General features: G+C 37.2%; 1 protein-coding gene across 2 annotated transcripts in view; it reads left to right on the top strand.

The window, feature by feature from the left end:
• Window positions 1–2,765: 2,765 nt before the first annotated feature.
• ZFYVE28 (zinc finger FYVE-type containing 28) overlaps window positions 2,766–16,989 on the top strand; it is a 59,651-nt gene continuing 45,427 nt past the window's right edge. For both annotated transcript variants that reach the window (XM_062493328.1, XM_062493327.1), the window contains exons 1-5: window positions 2,766–2,903; window positions 5,394–5,596; window positions 7,323–7,412; window positions 9,793–9,882; window positions 12,718–12,819. In XM_062493328.1, the coding sequence (XP_062349312.1) occupies window positions 2,796–2,903; window positions 5,394–5,596; window positions 7,323–7,412; window positions 9,793–9,882; window positions 12,718–12,819 (593 nt within the window). In that variant the 5' untranslated portion in view covers window positions 2,766–2,795. The remainder of the gene's footprint in view (window positions 2,904–5,393; window positions 5,597–7,322; window positions 7,413–9,792; window positions 9,883–12,717; window positions 12,820–16,989) is intronic.

Here is a 16,989-nt window from a genome sequence, read left to right as displayed (position 1 = left end):
AAGTGCATTAAGGTATAAAATTTCATGTTTGTACTAATTATCTCCTAAGATGATTTAGAAAGAATTGTAGTGCTTTTTAACAGGTATAATGATTAGAAAAATAGAACAAAACCATGGTTGCTTACCAGCTATGAGTCCTCATTCTTTACTCCATTTGCATAAAATATTCTTTGATACATCAAGAATTTTGAATATGCATATAGGTGATTATGGAAGGGAAATTCAATCTGCCTTGTAGCTGCTGTCAAATAAAGATTGCATTTAAAAGTAATCTGTTAAATTAAAATTTAGGGAGGAAGGTATTTCAATATGGCTTTTCATCTTATTCTGTGTAGCTTTTTAGGAAAAAAAAGCAAGAGAAAAATTGCATTTGCCCATATTAAAGTTTGGTGGCAAGTAAAATAAATTGGAATATCATGTCCTAAAATAAAATGTAATTGGATTACTTAAAGTCTGATATAACCAGATTTGAATAGTGTTCTTCTCAGAGTTCCCTGCCTTGATATTTCTCTGTATTTCCTGAAACTTTTGTAAAATTTTAACTGGTAAGATTGCTTTTTGCCCCTGTATCTCTCCAATCCAAAAAGGCCTTTGCAAACTTTAATTAATTCTCTGAAAACAGGAATCTGGCTTTTTCATCCTAATGATAAAGACCAACCTGTGCTGCTCTGGTGATCAAGTGAGAGCCACAGGCAAAGCACCTGGTCTGAAAATAGATCAGTAATAGCAGATTTGAAATACCTCGTGAGTGACTCATGCCTTTCTACAATTTAAATGTTTTTATCCTCAGTTTCAGTCTTTTCTCTGTGACTTTGGGTAGGAGCTAGGTAGTTTAGGAGTTTTCTTATAAGACCTACTTTCAAAACACTTTGGTTCCCAAGCAGATTTAGCTAAGTAATGGTGAGAGAAGTAATACTCAATACAGTGAATTTAGAATTGGAAGGAGAATAGGCAACTTCCAATTTTTCTGATTGTTCTGACCCCGTAGTGTCGCACCAATTTGGATGTGATTTCTTGGCTAACTCCATGTTGTCCTGGAGAAAGGAGGTGGTGAATGTTAACTCAGCTGGTGGTTCAGGGTGGTGCTGCTGCAGCAGGGTATGGGCATCTTTGCTCTGTTCTCTTCCAGGATTTGAACTTCAGTTCTCCTTGCAATTACACTAGGGAGTATTGAAGGTTGGTTTTTCCCATAGTTCCTACAAGGGGTATCCCTTTGGGTTCTAAGGGATACTAATGACACACTGATCCTGGCAGTACAATGGGCCCAGCAGACTGAGGGGCAGATTTCATCTCTAAAATCAGGTATTTTGTGTCAGTGATTCTGGTTTTCTTTTCTTGTCTCTTCTCATGCTGGCTGGCCATGGTCTGTGTTGTAATGCCCTGGAGGGGCTACAGTACATTTAATTTTCAGTCTAATTTCTAGACAAGATGGTTGATTGTTACACTTACTTGTGTGTTCCAGCTGTATGAGGTGGGTTTTTTTGTTTAACAACTATATTGAAATGAAACATATTATCTCATGACAGCCTTGCAGAAAATACTTCATCGGAAAGTGTTTTAATTGTTAACTCATCAAATACCTTATACCAGTGTGTAATAAATATTGCTGATCATTAATTATTTACTTATTTTGGATGAAGACAACTGTAATTGCAGCCTTAATGTTAAGATTATTTTGTGGCAATGGCAGGTGCAGCAGTCTGTGGACAAATTGCAGAAAATGTGGATCATTCTTTGTAGCTAAAGTAGGTTTTGTCTTTTCTGATGGGGAACATGTTAAAGGGGCAGGTTTCTTCAAAATTCCTGTCTTCTACTGTTTTTTAAATGCAGGTGAAAATAAAACAGTAAAATGTAGATTTAAAGCAATTCTGTCTGTTAAACAATTTTCTACCAACAGATGTGGTTGTATTTGTTTTGAGAAATATCTGAAATAGGATGTGAATTCTGTAAATAGCGGAAGAAGCGTAAGGCAGACAAAACATCCTTAATGAAAGCACTCAGCCTTTTTCATGTTCTCAACCTACCTTTATTATGTTAATCAAAATTCTGTATAGTTCCCAGTAGGGGTATGTGAAAATTACCTTTTCAAATAAATGAATACAGATTATTTACTGCATATCAAGAAACTGGTTATAGATTTTTGATCATTGTCCTGGTGCAGAGGTGGATCAGAGCAGGTATTAAGGCTCTAACTTGTGGTGTCCCCTTATCCTCCTGGGGGTCTGGGGGTTGAGGTGGTAGGTGAGTGTGCCAGCCCTTGCCCACTTGGGACTCGGGTATGTAAACTGCTTTGGATTACCAGGATGAGTTTAAATATATTCAACCACATTGGTCCCAATATAACTCAGTTTCTAACAACTCCAAGGTACCCTGTCAGGTGCTCTTTATGTGAATAATGGGAGTCTGTATTGTTGGGGCTGGTGAAAGGAAATGGAAGAAGTATAATTCACTTGTACTTCTAGTTTATTTACTGTTATGTACAGATAGCTGTAGGTAAAGAGCTCTTTGTTGTGCCTCCTCATCAGAAGTCCCATTAAAGTAGGTTAAGTGCAACTAATCTGAGAAAGCTAGAAATAGTGAAGTTTGCTTCTCTTGTTTCTGTGCAGTATTCTCTGTTTTCAGTGTGTGTATGAAGACCATGAGAGTTAAATACCGCTTTTTTTCTATCTTAATTGTTTGGTACCTCACTAATAAACTCCACTAAAAAGTTAGAAGAAGTGTTTTCTGTGCCAATAGTATATATGGTATTCTGTGTTTTGCTTCAGGATAATGTTCTGAACATCATAAACCAAATCATGGATGAATGCATTCCACACGAACGGGCAAACCGAGACTTTTGTGTGAAGTTCCCAGAGGAAATACGCCATGACAACCTTGCAGGACAGCTTTGGTTTGGAGCAGAGGTAAGTCTGTCATAATTCTGTTGTTAGATATTAATAGATACTTTTTTTGTTGTATAAAGCCACAAGTACCTTTTCAGACTTTTCTGAAAGAGGTACAAAAAAAAAAAAATTACAGAGCAAGGTAAACAAGATAACTTGTTCAGGGTGCACAGAGGAATGGGGTTCTTTAACTTGGTTTTGGTTGGGCCAACAGCATACCAGGTTGTTTTCATAATTGCGTGTTGTCAGTATTCTATAGTGAAAAACTCTTCTTTAATGGGTTAGCAACTGAGTGGGTCTTTTTTGTTATTTTGTCCTTTTTTTCCTGATCAGCCATCTTGTATTTTGAAGATCTTAGAAACAAATAAAAATGTATTAGGGAGTTTTCTCAGGACAGTAGTTCATCTCCAACAAATGGAAGTGCATGCTGTCACTTTATTTTAATGGCTATGTTATGCTAGAACTCATCCTAAATATGCAACATCAGACCGTAATTTGCCACACATAACTTCCTTGTTTCATGTGTATGCCAAAAATGCAACAGTTCCTGTGCAGAACACTGAAGTCTACTTTTCCTCTTTTACCTGGTTTCTCTCAAAGCCCTGCTTCTAGAGCAACATGTAGGAACAAGGAATTTCTGTAGTGAATAAGCTTCTGTTATTTTAACTAAAGGAAGCCTGAAGTGTCAGAACAACAGGCTATGATGTGCAAGGTATTTATTTATTTATTAGTACTGATGTCTTAGGCTAAAAAAAAAAATTCATTGTGTCATCTTTAGTGATGAACTCTTCACTTTTACTGGCCTGAAGGTGACTTAAGGCAATGCCATGAATTTGTTGAGACTGAGGGGGAATCAGTCCAGACATGCCACCACACAACAGCATGTTGAGGTCTTGTTTTCAGTGTTGCCTCTTCTGTATTTGAAGCAATCTTTGGCCTACTGTTAATATCCTTTTTTTTATTCCTTTGCCAGTTTCTCCTTTCTTTTTCAAGTGCATGTTCTCCATGAAGAATTCCCATCTTGTTCAGTCCAGTATGCCTCCATATGTTCTGTTTCTGAAACTTGCTTTGACAGTTGTTAATTGCAGGCTCCTCTGAGTCAGAGACATCTCAGATAGAATTTAAAAAAATAATTTGGTATGTCAGTGCTTTGTAATCCTGTCCTCAGTCTTGTTTTATTCACTGCTGTGTTACACAAGCTAAACCTGTTTCAAAATCAAACTTTCAATGTGTAGCCATCAGGCTGGAGAGACCTGTTGGTTTCAGGGAGTGTAACATATGTAGTGAAGATGTAATGCAATCCTACTGCTGTAGGCACTGTCCTCCTGTAAATTCATGTAGCAAGAAGGTTCTATGAGCTTTATGAGTACACACTTCTGTCCTTGATTGTCAGTACAATCACTGAATTATCAGACTGAGAATACCTGTCAGCAGGTAACACTTCATCCGTACTTCCCACAAATACTGCTTTAGCTGATAAGAAGTAAGAACATGATCTTCTCCGAGTGCCCTCAAATCAATGCATCAGGCTACTGAGAAAGGATCCCTTCTGGGATTGCAGGTCCCTCATACTGAATTGCAGGTGTGGCTCCCATCCATAGGATGCCAGGGAGAGGGGAGTGTGACACAGCTGCAAGTGGAGATTTTAAAAAGGGAAAAAACCCTGGTCTCTGAGAACAACCTTGTATATTCTCAGTTAATAGAAGTGTTTCTGTTAATGCAGTAAGTGTGATTTATATGGGTGCTCATTGTCTTCCAAATGTATCCATAAAATAATAAAGCCAGCAGTTATTTTCAGTGGCAAGATTGTTAAAAAATGTATTAATGTGTTACAGTAAAAATCTACTGTTAATGTCTTTGTCAGCTGGTCAGAGAGAGTCCATGTATAATGCCCGGGGCAAGGAGTCTCTCAAACAGTTGCTTTCCAGACACTGGAAGGGAAGAATCACTCAGTCACCTGATTTTTTGTATATAATCATGATTTCGGTGGGAAGCAGGATATTGGCCTAACTGTATTTCTGTGTGATAGCCAGTGTGAGCAGTTTCACTGTAAAAGACATCACAGTTGCAGAATTTCTGTTCTTTTTATAAGGAATAGATTTACTTTACAAAATCAAAACAGTCCATGGACTGTAGTTTTGCTAGATTCCTCTGTCTCTTATGCAAGCAATCTGTGTGTGCATAGAGGTTCTATCCTACTAATGCTTATTGCCTAGCTGGTGGGAGAATAGCTTTAGTTCTTCTGTCAGCACTGTGGTTCTTACACTTCAACCTTCTCATGTCTCTCTGGCTGAGCTGTTCCCTAACCTTTTCTGTGAAGGCTTTTGACTCTTTACATACCAGCCTTAAATCTTTCACTTGTTTAATAATTTGCAGCCAACCTTGGCTAAGTACTGCCCTTCTTCAAAAGCACATTTTATTAAATAGCACATCTTGTGCTTTGTTTTTAAGTATAAAAGTATTTTTTTACTTTGTAAAAACTAATATTTTGTCTCTTTGTATCTTTCATAGTGTTTGGCTGCTGGTTCAATTATTATGAATCGTGAAATTGAGAGTATGGCTATGAGGCCCTTGGCCAAGGATCTGACTCGAAGCCTAGAGGAAGTCAGAAATATCATTCGTGACCAGGCCTTAAGGGATTTGAACCTCTACACAGAAAAAATGAAAGATTCCCTCAAGCATTTTGATGTTCTCTTTGCTGAGTTTGAATTAAGGTAAAAGAAATGAAGTAAATCTGTTGTGAGCTGTGTCTCGGCCACTGCAGCTGTTTTGTGGCTTATTGTTTTTTGGAAATTGAATGTTTAACTCTGCGTTCTTTGAGTGGAAAAAGGATGTCAATTTTTTTATCATTGCATTTTAATTCTTTTAGTAATTTGTTGTATTGTTGGAGTTTTCCTTCCAGTGTAGCAATAATGAAAACTAAATAGCTTTTTAGCAATCAACATTTGTTCTCTCCAAATAAACTATAATCCCCCATTTGCATACTGGCATATGGCATTTGAGGGAGAATTTCCAAGACACAAAAGGAAACCATAAATCTCTTCTCTTAGTGTTTTCTTTGACAGAGGAAAGGCAACAAATAGATGTTTTAAAAGAACGATAACTAATATTCTAGAGACTGTGGTTTTGTTCTCTTGTGCTTAGTGATACAAGCAAGTTGTACCCAGTGAATTTATGAAGGCAGATTGAATTCTGATGGAGGAAGTGTTTTTACACAAACCATAATTAACCACAGGAACTCACTGATTTGAAAACTTGTTATTGAAAAATGACTTTGAGGTTTGTAGCTTAAGTAAAAATAACTGCTTTTTGGGGTGATGCTTTTTTGCAGCAAGGGTCACATTGACCAGTCTTGCATTGGGCTTCAGAATGTAACCAGCTATCTGCCTGTGTTAGATGTTTGTTGTGCTGGCCACAGACAAGATAACAGGCAAGATTATGTATGGGTCTAACACGATATGATCACTGTTCCCCTTAGCAGAACATGTTTCTTAGAACTGGGTAGTCTTTTAATATTTCTTGGGAATAACCTATAGACTGTCATGTCCCACATTACTGCTTGCCCTTCCTCAATATTGTTATTCTCTTGTGTTCTTTTACTCAGGTAAGCAGTTTTTTCCTGATTAGGAAAGGCATCATGATTCTGTTACATTGAAAACACTTTGTCTAAATCAAAAACATTGAATATATTTTAAAGTGTGAGTTTGAGTGCAGGCACAGTGACAATCAGTAACTGGTTCTTGGCAGTGTCTGTGCAGCTTTTGGCCTGTCAATACCAACTCTCAACATACAGCATGTTTTTTAACCATTGTTTTGCAAACAACTTCTTCCCTTTCTGTTACTTGTGTTCTACAAATGACCAGTTAAGTAATACAGTGACAGAAAACCAGTAAACTTTTACCAGTGTTTCTTACTTCATTGAATTAGTTATTTTGCTAGTCATTGAACATAGAAATGAGGCCAAATTTTAATTGTCATACACTGTCTTATCTGGGTAACTGTTTCACTAATATAACTTAAGGTAAAACCTTTATCAATAAAATGTTAGGTTTAAGTCAGATTTTTTTTTTAAGGAAATGCAGAGTAAACTATTCTGTCTTTAAAATGGGGCAGTAAAGATCCTTTGAAGGCCTCGGGCCATGCAGTAAATAGTTCTGATAGCTAAGTGTGCTATTATGTCATTATATCATAAATTACACTATTTCTAAATTACTGCTGACTTCTGGTGCCTCAGTTCCACTACAATGCGTAATTAGGCTGTGTTTCTCTTACATTCTTACACAGCACAGTTTTCATAGTGAGTGCTGTAGAAATAAATACAAATTGGTACAGAAAATCATCTTAGTTTTCTAATATGATTTGTCCTAGGTTTGATTTTATCTATAATATCATTTGTTAAAGCATGTGAAACAGTGGTATGTTATTTTATAATTTTTGTAGTTATGTGTCAGCCATGGTACCGGTGAAGTCTCCAAAAGAATACTATGTACAGCAAGAAGTTATCGTACTGTTCTGTGAAACTGTGGAGAGGTAAGTTAAGGACTAGATCTTAATTTCTGTGTTTACTTTGTCTGAGTTTTTATACAAGTACATTAACTATAATCTTGAAGAAGTGTCGTAAAACACCAGTTATTTTGCTTTTCTGGTAAGTATCCATGCGTAAAGTTCAAAGGTATTAAAGGCCCAAGCCTGTGTTTCTTTGTTTTCTACATGAAAAAAATACAAAACAAAACACAGTAATCCAACAATAACTGTGTTGTTGGTGTGCCTGGTTACAGATGTGTACATGAAGACTAAGCATTTAAAGAAGCTAAATCTATTCAAGGCATCAAGACTTAATGATATTTTGTGCAAGAATACATGGGGTGATGATTCAAGTCATCTGTGATCCTCCAGTGATTATCATAAAGAACTCATAAAACCTCTTTAAAATCTCAAAGGACTGGTCTGTGGCTCTATATGTATGAAGGGATGATGATGAAAAAAATCAATTCAGCAATTCATAAGTTCTTCTAGAAGTATGAGGTGCAAAGAAAAGTATGAATTTGTAACGTACTGTGTTGAACAACTTTTTTTTCTTCCCCCTTGTGATACATTAACTAGCCTGCAGGTGGGCAGTAGAGGGGAACAGCATGTGAAATATTCAGCCTAAGTGGGGTTTGGAGAACTGCAGCACTGTTCTTAAAAGAAAATTATTGAATCATGTTCTGTGTAGAATTATTAGACACCAGTTGACTGTAAAAGGCACTTAGAATAAATGTTGGTTTTACTGTCATGTTGGGAGAACTGGTGAAGCAGGACCCTGGGTCTGGTACGGTCGATCCTTTCATTAAGGAATGGGAGAGTACAGAGCACACTGCCACAGTCTGTACATAACACCCAGATCATTTTGGGAGATGGGATTGTAACTCTAAAAGGGTCACAAGAGGTAGGAGGAATTACCTTCTATCGGTCAGAGAGCTACTGTACGTACACATACTCACCTATGGCATGCACATGTCTAGCAGAGGCCACAGAGATGATGAGAGGGGTCTGGAACATCTCTCTTAGGAGGAGAGGCTGGGGGAGCTGGGCCTGTTTAGAGAAGACAGAGGGCATCTGATCAATGCACACAAATATCTCAAAGGTGGGTGTCCAGGGGATGGTGCCAGACTCTCTTCCATGGTGCCCAGGGACAGGACAAGGAGTAACGACCATAAATTAGACACGAGAGGTTCACATTAATGTGGGGAAGAATTTCTCTACTTTGAGGCTGCAGAAGAGTTGCCTGTGGAGGTTGTAGTGTCTCCCTCTCTGGAGCCATTCCAAACCCACCTGGATGTGCTCCTGTGTCACCTGCTCTAGATGACCCTGCCTGGAGGGGGCTTACACTGGGTGATCTCCAGAGATCCCTTCCAACCCTAACAATTCTGGGATTTTGTATTTGCCCAGTAAGAGGAAAAAGATGGTTTCTTACTTGTAGCTTTGGGAAAATCTGTCTGGGCTGTAGGAAGAAGCAGGGAGTGAGGATGGGCCACACAGCAGTGTTGCTGTCCACTGTTGGCACCAACCAGGGTTTGCTTTGTGGTTATGTCCTGTCCACCACCAGCAGTACTGGCTGGACAAGTGCTGACAAGGAATGAGAACAATTTATTTCCATTCTTTTGGGGACCAGAAGCAGGACTTAGGCACAGTTTTCAGTGCAGTCTTAAGCATTGATACGAATGAGTCAGAGAAGCAATTTGAGGGCATTATGAAGCATATGGTGAAATATGGAAATTGTGAAGAAACCTGGAAAATATAGCCAAGTAAGAAATACAAACAAAATGGGGTTTAGTTTAAAAGGGGCTTAAGACATTTGGGAAGTTGAGGACAATTAAATCTCCCTCAAATATTAAATCCTCAGACTTCAGTAAGAGTTGCTGTGCAGAACTGAGCTGTTCTTGAGTTTTCTTGGGGTGCTTTAGGTTTTTTGTTAGTTAAAGGGGAGATTGACCTTGATAATTACAGCAATTTGTATTTGAAAATGAAACCAAGTACTTTCCCTTGTTACTTTAAAAATAATGTTCCTTTTATTTGAAAAATTATTAGAACCAGTGGTTTTCAGTATCAAGCTGAAGCTTGACATGAAATAGTAAATAGAGAAAATTTCATAAAACTGAATTGGATTTTGAATGACTCTAAAAGCTTTAAGTGTTTAAAGGGATTTTTTTCTTGCATTCATATTTTTATTATATTATTTCTTTTTAAAGCAGAGACTTAAGCAATCAGTTATATGTCTAGTGTTTCAGATTGTACAAAGCCAGTGCAAGAGTTATATACTTACATCAGTTTGGTTTGGCTTATCACGTTTTTTTCCAAGTTTTCCCTTAGTGAAATGTGTTCTTCAAGACATTAATGTCTTACTAAATAATTTTATTATTTTGCTTAGAGCCTTAAGGCTTGGATACCTCACTCAAGATATGATAGATGACTATGAACCAGCTTTAATGTTTACAATTCCAAGATTAGCCATTGTATGGTAAGTAATTTCTAACTACTCTCTGCTCTGCCTCATTTAAAGGTTTACTGAAGATTTGAAAAGCTGTGTTTAGAATTTTGATGGATTGTATTTCACCTGAGTTTGGTTTAATGTTCTTTAAAAAGAATTAAAGAGGAGAATGGTTTTGTTCTGTATCGTTACTACTTTAACATAGAATATAAAGACAAAAAAAACCGATGGTAGATCTCTAAATAGAGAAGGCAGAAACAATTGATCAGGCATCCTCCAGCAAAATTTAAAAAGTAGGAACATCGGTCTTTATAATGTCATGTTGTCGGAAATATTTTTTGAAAGCACATATTTTGTAACATCCAAAAATAGGATGACTTAAGGATACAAATCTTGGAAGCTGCAGATTTTCGATTAAATTTGTGTGTTTTTCTCAATGACTCTAGGTTCAGAGGCAATTGTCATGGCAAACTACATTGTAACTGTTGAGTTGGGTTTAATTCTCTTGAAGTAAAGTATGAATATAGCTAACTTCTGTGTAGATTTGTGCCCTGTATTGACCACGCAAAGCAACTAAATTATAACAGTGTTTTTGCTTCATGCAGTTTTTGCTGTATTGAACAAATCAGATACATTTTTCCTAATGAGTCTTCATGGTTTACTAAGGCAGCAGCTTCTCTGGAATAAAGCCAGCATGTTTTTAATATTTTACCACTGTGAATGTTTTAAAGTTAGCTAATATAAGTAGGATAATTGAGGGAAATAAAAAACCTCAAATCCTGAGTGTAATACACTTCTCCTCAAGAAATCCCTGTGGCCTGTTGTTCCTGTTAAATAGTGTATTGTCTCTAACTGTCATTCTAAAAATAATAACGGTAATAATCTGATTATTGGAAGACAACAGGAATGTGAGAACTCAGTTTGAAGCTGCTGGAAGACACAGTGAAGGAGGAGTCACATCATGACTAACTGCAGGACCAGGGCTCTCTGGCAAATAGATCATGTCTATCTCAAATTGCAAAGAAGGATAGAGAAGAAGAGGTTTAACTGCTCCTAATTATCCAGTGATAAGAAATCACTGTCATGTGAGGTTCCACAGAGTGACTATATTGGTTATATATATATTGGTTGTATATATTGGTTATAACTATATCCCCCATATGGATGGGGGATATACAGTGTTTTCTGGAAGAAGCACAAGCCTTGTAGGAAATATTAAGATGCATTTTTAGCTCTTTCCAATGCTGCAGCTATATTCAAGCTTTGATTCAGAGCTCTTTCAAATGCTACACATATATAGACGCCATTTAATATTTGTTTTCTGTAGTCCTTTAGCCCACTTTTTTTTTTTTTTTTTTTAAATTTCTTGTGAGATTAAAAATCTGTGGCAATTCAAACTGCCAGAAAGCCAAAGGAACAGTGACTTGGCAGCATGTAAAAGTTTGAGCTTTCACTGAGCAAAGTAGTAACATTTGCTTATGCAGAACATAAGACATGAGTCAGCAATAACTGCTGCACTTTGTGGCAGTCTGCTTGTTGAAGCTTGCAAAGGATAGAAAAAAGGATAACATTATGTGTCCTTGGCAACATTATAATTTGTCTTAAGCCACAAAAAAAAAGTGACTTGCAATGGAAGCAACTTTTTCTCTCTTTCCTCTTCTTCCCTGCTCCCTTCCTCAAAATCCTAATCCACTGGTCTCTCTCTTTTTTTTTTTTTTCTTTTTTTTTTTTTTTTTTTTCTTTTTAAATACTTAAGAGGAATTCATACAGCTTGTGACATCAGCTTTGCTGCTGTGTCTCAGAGAGCCTTTGGTGATCACACGGGTGCTTGCTGGGGAAGAACTGGTGACCAAAGACTTTGACAGTCTTGTTTGCCAAGGGTTGCTTGTACTCTGGATGATTTGGATGCTGGATAGCTTTCTGAAGCAGCAAGCAGTTTGAGTTTAAGAAAAGGAATGTGCCTTTGAAATACCTTGGGTAACAGAGCACTTGAACCTATGGACGGGAAGGGGAAAACAGCCTTGAAAAAAGAAAACTGATGTAATCTCAACTGTGAGAACGGGTTGCCTTTGGGAAACATAGATTGTTTTTGCAGTGAGCAGTGGATTAAATAGTTTTAAGCAGAGTGGTGCCTGGTGGGAATCCACTCTGACACTGTGTGGTGTGACACAGCAGAAATGAAGGTGAATTTTATTTAATCCATGACACACAAAAAGGCTTGGGCTTTGGTGATTTGGTGAGGAGGAGCTATTGAGATCTCTACAGTGAAGTACCTGGAGGCTTTCAGGATTGTGAATTTACATCTTTCCAGGGAAGTTTGTACAAGTGCTGAGTTAATTTAGAAGCATGGTTTCTTCAAAATGTATTTTATGTGATTAAGAAAATCTGGGTTTTTTTAACCATATGTCAATACCAGGTCATATTTCTTGGAGGCAGAAAACTAGGAGCTCAGGAGTCAGCTACCTTACCTGGAAATTATTTAGACTGGAAAGAAAAAGCCATCTGCAATATCTCAAATCAGTGGACCTTCCCCAATGTACTTGATAATAGGTTTCCATTGTGGTTTTTTTTTTTAATGAAATGAAGCAATGCAGCAATGAAATAAATGTGTGTTCTTCCCTTTATGCTTCCATTACTTTGTGCCATGGTTAAGAAAGGGGAACAGAGTGGAGGGGGTATTTTTCCTGTTACTTTAAATAGCATCTAATTCTAGCTGTGGGTGAATAAGACAAAAATAAGATAACAAGATGTAGTTAAATGTCATTCTAATGTTTATGTACAGTTGCTTTTCTGACTATTCAGTGGTTGCTCTGTGTAATAAAATTTTCATTTTTGTATGTGTTCATGCACGTGTTTGAATTACAGTGGCCTTGTTGTCTACTCGGAGGGACCATTAAACTTGGACCATAAACCCGAAGATATGTCTGAACTCTTCAGACCTTTTCACACTTTGCTAAGAAAAATAAGGCAAGTAATAAAAGATAGTTGTAATTGCTTCTCTTCTGAAGTGAAAATAAGAGGCCTGAAAACTCAAAAATACTTAGTGCTTCTGTTTGCTGTGTTAACCAGAAACTGCATTTTTCTTTCATCCACCTGATATACCCATGAAATAACCAAATGTAGTTTTTCATTTCATGGTGGTTTTCTGAACTTTTAATCTCTGTGATGGTTTCTTTTGTTTTTTGAGTGTCATTTGATAGCATTTCACATTTTCCTTGTGGTTAGATGATGCCGGAAGTACTGAAGTTAGAGTTTATTTTGGGGAGATTCTGTTTCTAATTAGCATCAATGTTTCTGCTTAACTAGGCTTATTGCATTTTCTCATTATGCTATGATGCAATACTCAGACAATTCTTAACCTAATAGAAATGACTATCAGGTTTTCATATTGAAAATTTCTTTTTTACAGGATGAATCACTTTATACTTCTTTCCATTATGCTTCAGTGTTGGTTACCATTGGAGATGTGGGCCTTGGCTCAAGCATAAAGAACATAAAAATATTTTTTTTCTTAGCTGAAGTCTTTAGAAGACTTATCTGTGACTTTGGAGAAATTAAGCTGTATCTTGAAAGGATCTTTATATTGACTCTTCAGGTATTATATTTGGGTGTCAAAAAATTTTCTTAATCCATAAACCCTGTTATTTTCTTAAAATTAATATACCAACTGCAAGTTTTGTCCCAGGAAATGTCTAGAGATAATTTGACAGGTTTGGGGTTCCCCTACCCCTCCCCTCCCCGTGTCCAATTTTCAGCAGTTTGTTGCCTTCCCTGGATGTCATGGTGAGAGCTTGATGTAAGAACAGTTTTCACATAGATTTATCCAGATCCTCTCATCTGTTAGAGGTGAGGCATCTCCTGAGGGACAATGTAAGCTCTGTCAGAGGTGGTTCAGAGGGGAGCTATTTCTGAAGTTAGCCTTTTAAATATCTAGACCACATCCTCGTGTGTCCCTTGAAAGCTTCCTAGCATTTTTATCTAGAAGTCTTATTTTTAGGTGCATTAGTGATACTCCTATTGAAATCTGAGAATTAAAATTGGCAAATTCAACGTGTTTGGTTTGCTGGGGTTTTTTGAGTAATTATGGTATTATAAAACACTGGTTTCAGAATAGCAATGTGAACTGAGGGGCAGAATTGAAGTTAGAAGGAGGAAAAAGCTTTATTGGTACTGAAGCTTGAAAAGTCCATGAAATTTATATTAAAATACCTTATTCCCAATGTATGGCTGTATGCTATTTTCACCAGCATTCCACTTGCTGTTTAAAGCCAAAGGGATATTTAAGAGCTAATATTCTTCTCATAATCTGTATTTTCTTCTTTATCCTCATATTTCACAACATGGAAAATGAAAATCAAGTCAGTGTATTGCTCAGCCCACTTAATTTTCAATTACTGTGAACATAGCTCTGGGGTTGAAAACAGATTTGTAAAATGCTTGTTTGTTCAATAACTACACTTCTCAATGCAAACTTTAAAAATAAAAATCTTTCTGATTCAATTTTGGCAAAGTTCTTATATACTTTAAGAGTTGTATTTGTTCTGTAAAGGAAGGAGAACATTAAAAAATGTGACTTAAGTTGTCTCAGAGACAAAGTTGGCAAAGTATTCTTATTGAGACAGCATCTATCAGAGCAAAAATTCAAGCAAGAAGTAATATGAAATTCCATGTCTGGCAGTCTCTGAAACGAAGGAACTCAAATACTATCAGGAACTGAACTCAGAAAAGATCCTTTAGCAATACTCTTGAATGAAAATAACAATGAGATACAAATAGGTGTGCTGTTCATGTAGGGTAATTGAATTATTTTTAAAGGTACCTAAGCTGTGCAGTATTTATTTTTTTTTTTAATTCATCAGGCTGCAATCCATACTCTGTGAGAAGGTTTGTAGAAACCTGTGAAGAAGGTGGAATGTTACTTGGTGTAACTACATTTCTGCTCCCCAACAAAGGAAGAGTGTTTTTTCCTGGAGTCTTTCTCCAGTCTCCAGCACCAGTAGTTAAGGAATGAAAATAGATTCAGAAGTCTTATGTTAAAAATGGCTGCATTTTGTATTCTAGTTGTGTGCCTGTTGTAAGAATTTAGAATATCTTGCTGGAAAATGTGATCACATCCCAGTGAATTTCTCTGTAAATTTCTGTAACTTTTTAGCCTACTAAGTATTTTAGCTTATGGAGTAACATCATGTGCAGAGATTATTATTTTGTAGGATTACAGGTAATTAATTTTTAAACTGTATTACCCTAAAATATCCATAAGGAAAAGATAAGTACTGTATTTAATTACGTTGATACACATAATTAAATCAGAACTAGCAGAGAAGATAAATATCTGTTAGGTATGAAAATTTTTGGTGTCCTACTGGTGGCTGACAACTTTGAAAACAATAGAGATTACTGAGAAAAAGCAGTAAGGGTTCTTGCTGATTTTTTGGTAAGGTGGGGCAGCAAATTATGGCTTTGAATGTTTTAATTAATATCTAAGCCAGATGCTTCTGTTGATTCCTATTTTGTGTGTAAAGCATTAGCATTGGTATTTTATACATCTACCAATGCATAATTATATAGTTGTGCTGTCTCTGCACCTTTGAAGCTCAAGCATTTGAAAGGTTTCTGCCAAACTACCACAATCTGCTTAGGAAATACAGAGAGCACATCATCTGCTCTATGCATAGATAAGTAATTTCAGTGCCTTTAACACAGAATGTTCATGTGATAAAACACTACCTATACTATATATACATTTGAGGCTACTGTACAGAGATTTTCAAAAGTCAACAAACTTGGGGTTTTGGTGTGCTCCTTAATTCTGCCCTGTTTCAGAGCTCTTTGCTTTCCTGCTGCTTGTTTCTGGACCATGACAAGTGATGGCAGGGCTCCTATGCATTTTGGTGGTGCAGAATCAAGCAGCTTGCACACCAAGTGGTGCAGAATCAGAGGATCGTACCATTCTAAGTACACTGAAAACTTTCTCTATCATTGACTAGAAATTAAAGGCAGTGCATATACTCTGTGTTAAAGAGTTGGGGGGGGGGGGGGGGCAGTGTGAAATTTGTTTTCTTTTAAATTAAGTGTGCACAGTGGTTGGGGGAAAAGGGATTAGTTTTTCCGAGGTGGCTGCATTCCAAACTTGGAGTTGGTTCAAAACTGTGGCAGTAAAGGAGTGCCAGTGCTGTTTGTTATTTATCTCAGGGTTGATTTCTCAGTGTGGGTGTGACAGATCCCTGGATTTGGGTGTGCAGAGCTGAGTGCAGTGGGAGTGGGAGGATGTGTGTGGTGTCCCTGTACCTGCCCTGGGCTCCTATGGTGGCAGCTCCATTGAGGCAGCTGGTTATGCTCCCTTTCGAGCACAGGCTGCCAATAACAGTGAAGCTGTTCTTTGATAACAAGGCAGTTTAAAATTCTAGTCAGAATAGGAGCAAGGTTAATGGAGGAGGCTTGAGGAATGTGCAGGATTAGCAGGTTTGTCTCTCTGTCCTCTGTTATGCCAAACTTGTCTTTAAAGACATCTGGCCTCATGTCTTTGAGGAACTTATTTCTGTATCCTGGATGTTGGCAGTAGAGTAAAATATGTTCATTAGTTTCACCATAGGCAGAGCAAATCTCTGGTACTGCTTGTAACAGGCAGAGCACAGCTGAAGGGCTTGCTTGGTTTTTCTGCCAGTAGCTGTAACCACTGAATGTTCCTCGTATTTTGAAAGCTAGATTGCCTTCCTGTGATAGAATGCCAAAAAGAGTAAAAGCTGGTGAAACCTCAACGTGCACTTTTTAAAATTCAGTATTTTCTGAAGCCCCTCTGAGAAGAAAGCACAATGTTGCTCGTCAGGGTGGATTGCAGAAGCTAACTTTACCTGTGGCTTCTGAATAATGTAAGCAGAGAGAGAAATCCTTTTTGTTCATATGAGCACAATGAGTTCAAGGTTCTTCAGCAGAAAGGAAATGAACTACTGAAGTAGCTACGGTTTCATTAAACCTTATAGTTTACTGATGTTTAGGTTTTTTAGTTAATGAAATGTCACATTTCTTTCCATATATTGGTTAATATTAATTTTCAATATCTTCATAGTCATTTTACAGCATGGCAGATTGGCAGTGACTCCTGTATAATCTAATGTACAGTGTATCTAAAAGGTGTAA

This window comes from Cinclus cinclus, chromosome 5 (genome assembly GCF_963662255.1).
Source record: "Cinclus cinclus chromosome 5, bCinCin1.1, whole genome shotgun sequence".
Lineage (NCBI taxonomy): Eukaryota > Metazoa > Chordata > Aves > Passeriformes > Cinclidae > Cinclus > Cinclus cinclus.
The sequence above is the reverse complement of the archived record's forward strand: the minus strand, read 5'-3'. Positions and strand labels throughout refer to the sequence as shown.